The 13,599-nt window shown below is 44.6% G+C and overlaps 1 protein-coding gene across 1 annotated transcript; it reads left to right on the top strand.

The window, feature by feature from the left end:
• Window positions 1-8,413: 8,413 nt before the first annotated feature.
• Window positions 8,414-9,670, top strand: LOC135502827 (uncharacterized). The gene has a single exon (XM_064795931.1). It carries the CDS (start codon window positions 8,414-8,416, stop codon window positions 9,668-9,670), a length of 1,257 nt encoding a protein of 418 aa, XP_064652001.1.
• Window positions 9,671-13,599: the final 3,929 nt, after the last annotated feature.

The raw sequence follows: 13,599 nt of genomic DNA on the forward strand, positions 1-13,599 counted from the left end.
GCGTATATGTGTGGTTAGCGCTGAAGGGCCCAAGATGATATGGATGGATTATTTCATGAGAGGAGCTGATCTGCCAATCTCAGCCGCCTTTGGCGCGCATTCCAGTCACCCATCCGGGTACTGATACGAGTAAATGTCCCGGATGTTATCGGAAGTAGATAACAACCATTTCATTTCCTTAATGGGAAGGGTCTAATATCCTGCAAGATTCTGAGGTGAATACCAGGAAGTCAATAAACAAAGTTACAGCACGAGCGGAATAGAAACAAGCCTCTCGGCGCTACGGTTCACTAGCCATTGCCAGGAATTACTCAGTTCATCCATAAACTAGTTACATCAGTTCCACAGGAGATGGCGCTGGGATCGCCCATTATTTTGTGCAGGAAAATACACACAGCATTCGAATATATTTCATGCTGTTCCTGTACATAAGTCGTGTCCTGCCAACGTGTGCTCAACAAATCTTTATACACGTTCGGCGAAATTTAAGATGTGTTTCACCAATTAGCCGCCAGGGGGCCAAAGCCAAAAACCTAACACGTGCTATTATTTCTTTAGTCGGATTAGCATGGATTTTATGTCATGAGTGCATCTAAGGACCACACATCCTATTTCACCCACGTATTTGATTTGACCAGGTCACATGTGCACGTTGACTGTTTGCTATTTGTCATTACATGTATACAAGAACATCTCATATCAAGTGTTCGACAGGTGAGTACAATGGCCACTGGCCGTTTCATTTAGAGTAGGCATGGATTTAAAAACTTACTGGTGTTTTAAACTGAAAAAAATCGACGAAGTTTATCAACTGCAACCCGATATCTTGATATTCAATTTCGGTATGAACGAATCGGATAGCATTACTTTGATGTTTTAAGAGAATGGTGTCGAGATCACGTTTCCTAAATTTTTCATGCAGTTGCATAAAAACTTATTGCAGAGGTTGGTGTGTGTTAGCTCGTGCAGTTGATGATGCCAGCGAAACACGATTGGCATGCAAGTCCCTTTGTCTCCTGTACTACCCCGGCCATGCCAGTCCTGTCGTAGGGAACGGCACCGGTCTAGCGTATGAAGGTTTGGCCAGGTCACTCACATCATTTCTCTCCGAGCTGTTGGTACCACAGTGTGCAGCGTCCCAAATGCGAATTTCCGTTTTACGCGTCAGAAAACGAATACTCGTTCTTCACAGTGCGTATTTATACGTTCAATGGTCTATAGAATAGATAATCTAAAAGAAGGATACCTACGTTCCAGTACTCTTCCGAATCCGCGCCGGGTTGTGAAAGAAAACTGTTGAACCGGATACAGAACGCATGTATACGCCAGGCCGCCATGTGGATACGACCATGAACTGCGTGGCTGCAATCTTCGACGTACACGTCTGTTTTTTCTTATTCCTTGAGAGAATAGACTTTACTTTTCCGACGATCGAAGAAATATGATAACTGGCAACTAAATCACTATGGCAGACATATCACAGGTAGGAAGAATCCATTAGGCTATGTTATTTTGTGATATGACCAACAGGTGTACATCCTAATACGGCTGAGAGTCAACTTTGTGGAGGGTGGTCAATAATGATTCCATGCCTGGTTTGAACTCGGCAACCAAAATGACAAAGATGCCCACATTGAGTATAGGCCCAAGTAAACCGGGCGTTCATATGTATATTTCGGTTACATCATAGTGTATGGTCAACACGGTCACATAATGTAGCCAAAACCGCGTAAACGAGCGATCTTTGTCGCCACGACCAGCAAACATGATCGCTTGCGACAGAAATCTCTCGTTTGCGGAGGTCATCCCAGGCACCTCCAACAAAAATGGGAGATTGCTGATCCTGCGATCAATATCATACTCAGCAATTACCAGTTTAACCAACAGACAAGAGATTTTTGGCAGCAAATATATCAGCGATAATTGTCGCTTATCACATCGACACAGATCGTTCGTTTGTGGGGCGCTTAAAGGACCAATGGCATTATCAAGGGCGAGACTACCGAGCTGTTCGTTGCCCAGTCACCTTCCAATCGACGGTGATCGTTCCCATCATCGAACTGCAGAAAACCCTATTCTCCTTCCCTAAACCCTTATCCTCGTACATGGTAACTTCACACTGTATCCAATTTCTTTTTTGCTGGGCATGTTTAGTTCCATGGTTGCCAGGTTAATGGTTAAATCTTGGCAGCGAGTCCAAAGAGTGCCAAGAAATAGTGCGGGGCTGGCCCTACCCTGATTTTAAAGAGTTCCTGTACGTGTGCACCCCGATGACTCAAAATCCTGAACTCCGGGCATTACGCAGCAATCCAGGTTCCGAGTCATCTCGTATTCCTGAATTCCTTCAGTTATGTCCACGTAAAAATGGTTCACCTACATATGGAATGTCGTAGCTGATGCGAACATTTGGATCTAGAGATACGTACTGGGCTTGCTGGACTGATTTCAAGCACCATATATCTGCTGAGCAGCGTAAGGAGGCGAAAGATCGTAAAGCAAGCGTGGACAACAAAAGTCTTTCACTTCATTGCAACCATTGATATCTGGAACTCCAACTATCGCGTTCCCCAAGATCATCCCTAGATCCGAATGCACACAGACACGTGTCTTTGAAGCCAGGGGGCGCTGGTCAACTCGACGCACGATCGAAGGACTCGGGATTCAGGAATTCGAGATGACAAGGAACCTCATGCCGTCTTACCGGCGGTGAACATCGATCCCAAATTCTCCTCCTGATTTGCCACGTAATGCCCTGAATCCAGGACTTTGATTAGGATTTTGTCAAGAGGTGGAATCTCATTGTTAACACTGGAGTTAATCTTCGTGCTAACCAAATGATTTGACCCTACCATCTGTAAGCGTAAATGTATGCTTGCCAACACCTTTCAGTTCCGCATATTCTTCCTTTTCATTCACTCCGCCATAACTGATTCAGAAGTTTGACCGAACTGACGGGCGTTCCCCCTCGCGATTGGTTCACTTCTCATCACAATCTCGACGAAGCCAGTCCGAGTGCTTCTGATTGGTTCGTCGTGCCTACTGCCTCGATGACGCTGAACTGAGCAGTTTTGATTGGATCCTCTCCAAGTACGAGCTTTAGTGCATTTGGTTGGTTTCATGGCTCGTGACAAGTTTCGCCAACAAAACAACATAGTTCCCTTCAAGGTTTGCCTATTGGCTGATTAAGGTTATATATGACGTAGCTAATGCCTCCGGAAGCTCAGAACAATCACAGCCTCGACGAAGCTGATTTGAGTGCATCTGATTGGACGAAATTTTCAGAATTACTTGATGCGACGATGGAGTTCGGCATCAGTAACAACAGCACTTTGGGCATTAGTATAAACCCGGAATTGCCGAGTACGAAATTGTCAGGAATCTTAGTGTTTTTACGCGGGTCTATCTTTGTGACTCACCTGTTGTTACCGCCTTTAATTTCAATTTTCGGCTTCATCGGGAACTATCTAAGTGTAGTGCTGATGAACAACCCCAAATATAAAGCGTCCACCACGTGCTTCTATATGCGGTGTCTCTCTTTTGGGGACACCTTGTCAATTTGTGCATTCATGCTGCAGTTCGCCAACGTGTTTATAGAGGGCACGATCATAAAGAACGGGAAGCGGCGGGAGTATTGCTATTTCTACCGGACTGTTACGATGTTCTGCACGTGCGTCTCCCCATGGATTCTCATCGTCATGGCGTCAGATCGCTTCATTGCAGTGTTTTGGCCATTAAAAGTCAAAGCGCTCTGCACCTTAAGCAGAGCAAAGCTACTCACTGGAGTGGTATTTTTTAACGCAATCGTATGGGCGGTCCTGGTGAATTTTAGAAATTTATTAGACACCAGATCATCTCATATATGCCCGTATACATGGTCTTCAGGTTTACCCTACTACTGGGCGAACACAGTATACGTCACATACATTCCGATCATTTCCCTTGTTATCCTGAATATCGGCGTAGTCCTGGTCGTTCAAAAAGGCGGACGCGACCGCGAGGCGATGAGCCAAACGAAAACGAAAACTGGATCCTCTTCAAAAGTAGAATCGTCGATCACAAAAATGATGATCTTGGTTTGTTTGACTTTTGTGACCTCAATGATCCCAATGCAGATTCATTTTACGTATTGGCGATATTGGAAGGGCGAAGTTACAGAAATGACAATACTAGTGAGGACATATAGTCTTCTCATTGCGTTGAGGTGTTACGGGATTAACTATGCCTTAAATTTTTATGTATACGTCTTGGGATGTAAACGATTCCGAACCGAGTTGGCGGACTATTTTCGGCGCTGCGTATCGGGGAGCAGAAATGGAACTACAACGCAACAGCGCCAGTTTACTGCTTCTGTGGATGCGAGTCAGTACGCGTAAATGTCAGTGGTTGTATCTGCTAGTCTTTTGAAAGGGACAATGGGGCATGCAAAGGTTGTTGTTTCCAGTTAAATGAAGATTCCAGCAGGGCCGTGACCTCTCTTCACGACAACTGCTGACGACAACTCTTTAAGCACAACTTGAGTATTACTTGGGACCCCAGTCATCTTAGGAGACTGGTGAATCCTCCCAAAGTCCTTTCTCGCATGCAGAACGTGCCACCAAAAAGACATCAATATCTACATAAAAATACTTTATTTGATCAATCTGTCTACAGTGTAATTTTGGAAAGAAGCCCTCAAATTCGTCGTTAATCCTCGTTTGCTTTTGAATCACATCGTCACAAAGTCCTTCTCAAAGTATCTGATGACCATCTCCGCTGTTTGCGTGTCGAGGCTGCACCCCGTCAAAGACTTGTTATCAGCTGTTGCTATGGCACTGATGCTTCCTAAACCATCGAGAAGGACTGCTCACTCTGGCAAGATTGGATTAAGAATCACTCATTTTTCAAGACCGAATCAAGTTTGATATCATGCTATCAAAGTTGGCAATTCTATTCTGTCCCGAATGTTTGCAGGTTTCGAAACTGAGCGCCCTTCGAACGACGAACTTCAAAGTACGAGTGTCTTTCGAGTCATCAAGTCCTCTATCTGCTAATTGATTTACGCGACACTGAACCATCTTTTATACGTGGTCGTAGGAGCAATTGGGGAAATGATAAAAAATCGTTTATAAAAAAATGCATTTACATCGTCCTTTGGCTTACGGAACCTGTCTAATGCATGTCCACAGCTCGGCAAACGTACATGTACAAGTATGTATGCTAAAGCCAAGCCCACATTTTAACAATGCCTGTCATATTTTTAACAATGCCTCTCAAGTTGATCCATTGACAGAACAAAAGACCCACGTGAGCAGGTAACTGCTAGCCAGCCTGGCTCAAGTGGTAGAGGAGTACAAGTGCCCGGATGCTGTATTGTCTTTGGTCATGATCGGTCGCGGTTGATTTGAACGCCAGTCGGTTGGTGTGTGAGCTGCGGAGAACATCGCGGGAACACTTTCTCCGATTTCAAACGTAAAAATGCCTCACAAAACGGCTGCAGCAGAAGGTAAGGCACAGTATCGATTCTTGATAAAAGTATGGATTGGTTTCAAAGGGTTTTTATTGTAGAAATAGTCATGCTATCAAGGCGGGAATGAACTGCTCAGTTTGAAATTTCAAGTCAGACACATGTGAATTATGTACATCACTGTACTTCATGTACATGTTCAATAGCAATTTTAATTGCTTTCCCTAATCAAATACCATTTGCTCTAAGAAACTAGAGGCGCACGTCCAAGTCATGATGGTAAGTATGGAAGTGATCATGTTAAATCTGCGTGATGCCATCACTTCGGTTCTCTCCTGTGATGTGGAAATATCCATTGAATTCTTGAAGGTTTGTCTAATTATATGTAAGTTGACGTGAACAGTTAACAGTTTTAAATTCAACAACCATTCATTTGGCGGCCACTATCCCGACTGTGGTGTAGCACCCGACTGTAACTGGCATGAAAAGGGGATACGCTGGTTATGGATGTCAGATCGTGGTTCCCTGACCTTTGCAAACAATTTCACTGGACGTAACCCACGCGGCGACACCGAGGACCGCTGGCTGATCTATTGATATGTTCGCAGTATGGTGTCAAAGTCGGAGAGAAGAAGAGCCACTCTTCTCTTGTAGGGGGTCCATTTGGAAGTGTTTGCATTTGTTAGCCTATAAACACAAGATTTTAATCCTTCAGTCTTGGGTTTGGCGGAGAGAACTAATCTTACATAAGTCCCAGAACAATATCATATGTCTTTATGGCAATATTTATTACTGGGACCCAGTACAGTGCCGTTCTATCCAATATTCCTGGGGCTGTTGGAGAGGCTTCTTGTCTAAACAGTACCATTCTGCCCCCTCTAAGGCATTCGTTGGTAACTAATGAATTGACTGTGTAATGAAAGCAGGTTAAACTCAAGGTGTTAATTCTTCAGTCTTGGGTTTGGCGGAGAAAACTAATCATACAGAAGTTGAAATTATACTGGTGAGGAGATAGCCAGTTGGTTTGCACGTGTCGCCATGTACATGATGTGTACATGATATAGGCCTGGCCCTATAGGCCATGTGTAGGCCTACATGTACAGTATTGAACATGTATTGTCGGTTTGCATCTGGGTGAGGTCCTAAATGGATAATGCATCAAAGTATTGGTAGCTTTTTTAACCAAATTGTACACTGTAGTGTAAGTGTACACTACAGTATACTAAACCAGTTTAATCATACTTTGACTTCTTCCTTTGCAGGACTCGTGACCAACTGAGTATGATCATCATTTGTGCAAGTATCAGGTGGTGGAAAATGGGTATGAAACTGACTTCAGGATTGTGGTTGATAGCGAGGAAGAAGCTCTATCTTGGATCAAACACAGTATCAGCAAGGTTTAGAAGCAACTAAGCCAAGGAACTTTGATTGCGTTTTATGATTTTGAACACCAGTATTATCATCAATGAGAATCGGATGCTACATGTAGTGATACATGTTGTTAATTTGTTAGCAGGTTTTACTAAACCTAATGCATACTGTAGTTTGGGTACAGGATTAAACTACCGGTATGAAGTTATGTTCAGCTGTAATACTAATGGTTTTTGCATTGAAAGTGACATCTTTATTACACAATGTACATTAATTTTGATAAGATTATGCGTGTTTGCAATGATGCAGGTTTGCATTGAAACCGCTTGGTGTACTGTAAGCTTTCTATTATACCTTACCTATCTCTCCTTACCTTGTAATGAGTTTTGCATGAATGTTCTGACATGATTGATGCAAAATAAAGTTATTTCTAAAGCTGTTTCCATGACTTGAGTCATTCTCATGTACTGTCAAGGATGCTGGTCCCAGGAGCAGAACATGTTGATATGATGCCACCCGTTGCTCTCTGTGAACTGTTTGATGACTGACACCATTCTGATAGGTGAGAGAGGTGTGACCAATCTTTTGATCTTCTTCGATGAGATGGACGGCAGGCACAACCAGCACCTTGCCAAGTTCTATGCTGACAGTGAAACCCAGGAGGACACCCTCTCTCCCAGACTCCGTAAGGATGGATTATGGGGCAGTATTTATTGTTCCCATACAATTTGACAAATTGAATAAAAGTATTCTTAATATTTCATTTTAAAGAAAAAAATAAAGAAAAAGTAAAAAAGATTTAAAAAAATTCCCAGGTGGGATTCGAACCTGCGCCGAATAACACTGCTGTCTTGAAGGCCAGTGTCTTTGGCACTCGCGCCAAATTTCTGTGACGTCACGTCGAATTTGATTGGTTCAAAAGTTTCTAATGGTAAACCTGTTTGGGGAAAAAAATTCGCAGGCCGGCCTGTGCAGTCTTTCGCCCTTTCGTGGCGTTTTTTCTGGACCACCCTGTATAAGAAACCTGGTCGAATTCCCCGTCTCATCCTTGAATCGTGCTAAGTAGATCTGACACAACAGCTCGACCCTGCCACAGAGAAGACAAGTTGTGCATGCTGTCTTCAGATTGAGTCTTGTGTGTTTAAGATTCTTGTGTTTAGGCAACTCTGTCTCCCACCTTTCCCACATTATTGTGTGTTGCCCGACTATCATTATGACAATTTGGTTACAACCTGGCCGGCAGTGGCCTACCTCACTGAGGGTGAGACACCTCAATGTTGATACCTGGCCTAACTGAAAGTAGACATCCCGATTATTTTTATCGAATTTCCCTCTTCCTCGGTCCCCCAATTCTCATCAGTGGCAAACTCACTACAACTTGTACAAAATGTGCGAAGAAGTGGACAGCGTCAATATTTTCCACATTTCATGCCGGGACTATAGTCCTCACTAAGAGGTGGCAGCATAGACAATTGACCTGCAACGCACCTGCTACGTAATTGGGGTTAAACCATGGATATAATGCCGAGAGAATTTGTACAGTATATAACAGTCATTATCATTCATTCATCGTAGTGTCGATACAGAACCAGCCTTCAGATGGAGCCGCCGAAATCACCTAAATCTCCGAGACAAAACTTGCCAGAATTTCGAACCAGCGCTACCGCATTCTTGAAACTCGAAACACCCATGTCGACTTTAACTATCATGAAGAAACTGACCGAGAGTTTACCACGATCCAGGATATCACGTATTAACCAAGTTAACCCAAAACTCTTCCGGATTAACTTCGCAACTGAACAAGACGTGAACTCAGCATTAAAGAACTTCAGAGACATTACCATACCGGGCGCTATCCTCGAGCCGCCAAAACGCTCTGAGAAAAACCACAACAAAAGATCGTCAATAATCGTGAAAACAGTAGACCCTGATATCAAAGAGGAGGAGTTCATCGCTCACCTAAAAGAGCACTCCGTACAAGCTTCAGCTGCCAGACGGATTTTATCGAACAAAACGGGGAAACCATCATCCCTTATCCGTCTCACACTACTCGAACATGACGACGCACAGAAGTTTCTCGAACGGGGTTTCCTTGAACTCGGGGCCTTCACCTTCCCTGTTGAAGCGCCAAGAAAACGCCATCTCCCTCTGCGATGCTTCAACTGTCAGGATTACGATCATCACCAGTCAACATGCCAGAAACCCCCGCGATGCCACAAATGTGCCCAAGAACACTCGCCCGACTCAACCTGCACCACCGAAATTCTATGCGCCAACTGCTCTGGTCCTCACGCTTCATCCAGCAACGAATGTCCCGTCTGGATCTCAAAACTCAGGGAGAAAAATGAACTTTTCCGCGCTAAATCCGTCCAGGAACGCACGTACGCACATGCCGCTCGGCCCACGATCCACTCCAACATCCCTCGTCTACCAAACGCCCAAGGCTCCAGCTCCGTTTCCTACGATACACTACATCTAGAAATCAAGAAAATCAATGAGAGACTAGACGAACATGACGAAGAGATTAAAGAAAATCGTGACACCATCAAGCAGCTCCCGTCAATGGAATACATTGACAACCGCCTAGATAAAGCCATCGCCCACAGCAACACCCAGTTAGCAGACATGAAAAACTTCTTCCTATCGTTGATATCTACCAAGCAGACCAACAGCAGTGACAAAACAAAGAAACGTCCGGCTTCATCGTCGCCAACCGGTACTCGCCCCAAGAAATCCTCCAGCAAAGCCCACAGTGCCAAGACCACCTCGCCGTCACTCAATCTGTCTACACCGTCCGCAAAACAACACTCCAGCTCCACCGAAATGATACAGGGGTCTCTTCGAGAAGCCAAGTAGGAAATCCTTCTGAATCAAGTCAAGTTAAAACGTATCACCTCGCAGCAACGCTCGCCCACTAAGGACCGTATATCTATCACTCTAAGCATTTATGAAGAACACTCGCAAAGGAATAAAAGTGCTTCACGCAAACTGTCAGTCGTTTACATCTGCCAAACCGGATATTGAACTGTTAATTCACGAGCACAAACCGGATATCGTTAACCTACAAGAAACTCTCAGAGACAATAAATACCCCATAAAATTCAATGGATATAAAGCATACCACGTTCACCGCACGCCAGGCCAAACACGAGGCACATCGCTACTGGTAAAATCTGAACTTACGTCCGAAGAAATAACAGCTAAACCAGCTAATTATCCTAAAGAATGCATATCGGTTAATATTCACGTCAACAGGAACAATCCGCTTCGGATTATCTCGCTCTACGCACCACAGGACTCACTCCCGCACGACTTTCTTCACACGGAGCTAACAAACTTTCCGAACTGTGTGCTACTTGGTGACTTAAATGCTCGCCATCCAAACTTCGGTGATGTGACAACAAATCAAAATGGGACAAAACTCAACAAACTCTATGTCAACAATATCGTGTACAGTGCAAACCCTGGGATCCCAACGCGCTACTCGCAGAAAACGAACAATCCCGATCAGCCCTCAGTTATAGACTTTGTTATGGGAACGCACCTAACTTTCCCACGCATAAAAGACTTCGAAGTTCTAAATCCCATCACGAGCGACCATAGACCAATCATAGCCACAATCGCTATGTCAGAATTTAAACCAAACAAGAACTGCACACCCAGGCCTCGCTTCGACAAGGCAGACTGGATATCATACCGGGACAAAATCTCGCAGAAAATAAACGATTTACCGAAAGTTACGAAGGACCGCAAATCAATTGACTCAGCCATACAATCAATCACCGAAATAATCCAAGCTGCAGGAAATAGAAACATACCACGTACCAAGCCTAACGACAGATGCCCCCTGCCGCCATGCATTGTAAAGCTAATAAAAGATAAACGCCGCAAAATGAGATCTTTCTACCGTGCCCCAACCCGCCAAAAAAAGACTCTTATCAATAAACTGAACAATGATATTCGAAAAGATATAGCCACATATCGCCAGGACACGGCCGCCAATCTGTGGAACAACATTTCAAACAAGACGCCTGAAACATTCTGGCCCACTGTACGTAAATTCATGAAGACCGACCAATCGTCCGCCTCTCGCCCACTCTCACACAATGGCAAAACGTATACGTCCCCAGAAGAACAGACCTCCTGTTTCTATGAACTATACAAAGACATTCACAGTATCCCCAACGCTCGGCCCGGATCAGAAACTATAAACCAGAACGTCCAGGATTTCGTACACCTGCTCGACAACCAACGAAACAGTCGGATAACAGAATTCCAGACATCGGTCACGCCAGAGGATATACTAAAAACGATTAAGCGCACACGAAACACGGCACCTGGTGCAGACGGACTCTACTATTCGCACATAAAGAACCTGCCTCTCTCCGCTCTAAGATACATTGCCAACATCTACGAACTATGTCTTGACATCCAATACTTCCCGCACGCGTTCAAACAAGGCACAACTATACTACTTCCGAAACCCAACAAGGACCACAGGAACCCCAAAAACCACAGACCGATAACTCTACTACCAGTACTCGGCAAAACGTTCGAACGAATTGTAAACAACCGCCTCAGAGACCATCTAGAAATGTCTGGAACTCTAAACGAACATCAGTCCGGATATCGAAAAGGCCGCAGCACCGCAGATGCCATCAGCCGATTCCTACAACAAACAACGCACTGCTACAACCAAGGCCGGGTCGTCATGGCTGCTTTCTACGACGTCGAGAAAGCATTCGACAAGGTGTGGCACGACGGCCTTCTATTCAAATTAAGGAATAACGCTAACCTCTCTCTGGGAACAATACGACTGATACAAAGCTTTCTTACGGATCGCACAACTCGGTACAAAATCGGCTCATCCCTGAGCGATCCCCTTCACCTCCCTGCTGGGACACCCCAGGGAAGTGTCCTTTCACCCACGCTTTTCCTGCTCTGGGTGAACGACATTCCATCGCCTCCTGCTCCACCGGACAAAAACGGCCAAGAACAATATGCTGACGACCTCTCGGCCTGGTCGGCACACCGATGTCAGCACGCTGCCCAAACGCTTATCCAAAAACAGAACGATGACATTGCTACATGGAGCGACAAGTGGCGAACAACATATAATGCCGACAAAACCCAGTTCGTCGCAATGTCGAAGAAAAAACTCTACTACCCCGCATTCATACATGTTAAGGGTCAACGAATTAACGCGTCATCATCCGCAAACAACCTTGGTGTCATCATTGACAATAAACTAACTATGTCCAAACATTTCAAAAAAGTTTTTGATCGCGTCAGCAAGCGTGTGTCGTTACTAAAAGCAGTCGCCGGTACTTTCGATCACCCCCGTGCTCCGCCTAGTGTCACCATTAGCATCTACAAAACAATGATTCGTCCAATCATGGAGTATGCTCCCCTGGCGCTGATGCTCCTAAACGATAAACAATTTGAGAAGTTGGACTCACTACGAACTCGCGCCTACAAGATTGCATACGGCATTCCAAAATCGATGAACGGTAATCATATAAAGGACTCCATGCAATGTGAATCACCAAAATCGCGCATAGAAACTCTAGCCAAAAAATACATTGACAGCGATAAGCGCGCCCCGAGTATTAGAACTCTCATTGACTCAACGAAGAACAAAATGCCGCTCAGGATGTTACATCCTATGTACTCCACCCCCATCGGTAGGACCTTACGTCTATGAACACTGAACTCTAAGCCAGGGCTACGACCCAGGCTCCCACTAGTAGACTTTGATATTTCGAGCATCGTACCGTCACAACCTCAGCACCGCCGAGTACCATGCAACTATTCATGATATTGTAACTGTCTGATTTGTACATTAGTGTATATAAGTTGATTACTCTCTTTTATGCTGTATTTAATGATATATTTGTGCTAATGATCAAGTATTCAAGGACAGTAGTCCTGTTAATCTGCCAACATAGTCATGTACGCATATTGATCAAACACCTCGTGTAACAGTTGTATCGTGTCGACGCCTGAAGACAATGTAAATTGAAAAGGGTCTAGCAATAAATACTTTAACAACAACTGGTAGTATATTGATAAGATAAACTACAGATTAAACCAGGTTCATACTTACTTTGACTTGATGAATGACGGAGCTGGTTCAGGGGTTCCAGCTGTAAATCATCCCCGCCCTAAAAACGGGCGATATTTTTTATTTTTCGTAATTGCCTAGTTCTATTTTCTTAGCTCAGATGGCAGCACCAGAGAAGATGAGTGTCGTACGGATTTTATGAGCTTGGAGGACGTACCGGCGTGTCCTTCAGAAATGACTTCTGTCAATGAGACACTAATACTGAATTGGGTCATAACTTAAGTACGTTTGCATCTCGTCAAGCGGGGGGGGGGGGGGGGGGAGGGCGGCAACGCTGCTGGGGTATTGATCATGAAAATCGGAGAGATCTGATATATTGAACCAGTCAACACTAAATATAAGAACATGGTCGATCGAATTCTCCGTCTCATCCTAGAATCGTGCATATGTAGATCTGGCACAACAGCTCGAACCTTCAGATTGAGTCTTGTGTGTTTGAAAGATTCTTGTGTTTATTGGCAACTCTGTCTCCCACCTTCCCGACATTACTGTGTTATAGTCTGACTATCATTGTGACAATTAGGTTACAACTGGCCTACCTGAGGGTGAGACACCTCGACGTGACCATCCAGAGAAGTTCACGGCCTTGCTGCCACAGAGACAATGTTGACACCTGGCCTATCTGAGGTTGACACACCTCGACGTGACCACAGAGAAGACA

The sequence above is a fragment of the Lineus longissimus genome, chromosome 19 (genome assembly GCF_910592395.1).
Source record: "Lineus longissimus chromosome 19, tnLinLong1.2, whole genome shotgun sequence".
In the NCBI taxonomy this organism is placed as follows: Eukaryota; Metazoa; Nemertea; class Pilidiophora; order Heteronemertea; family Lineidae; genus Lineus; species Lineus longissimus.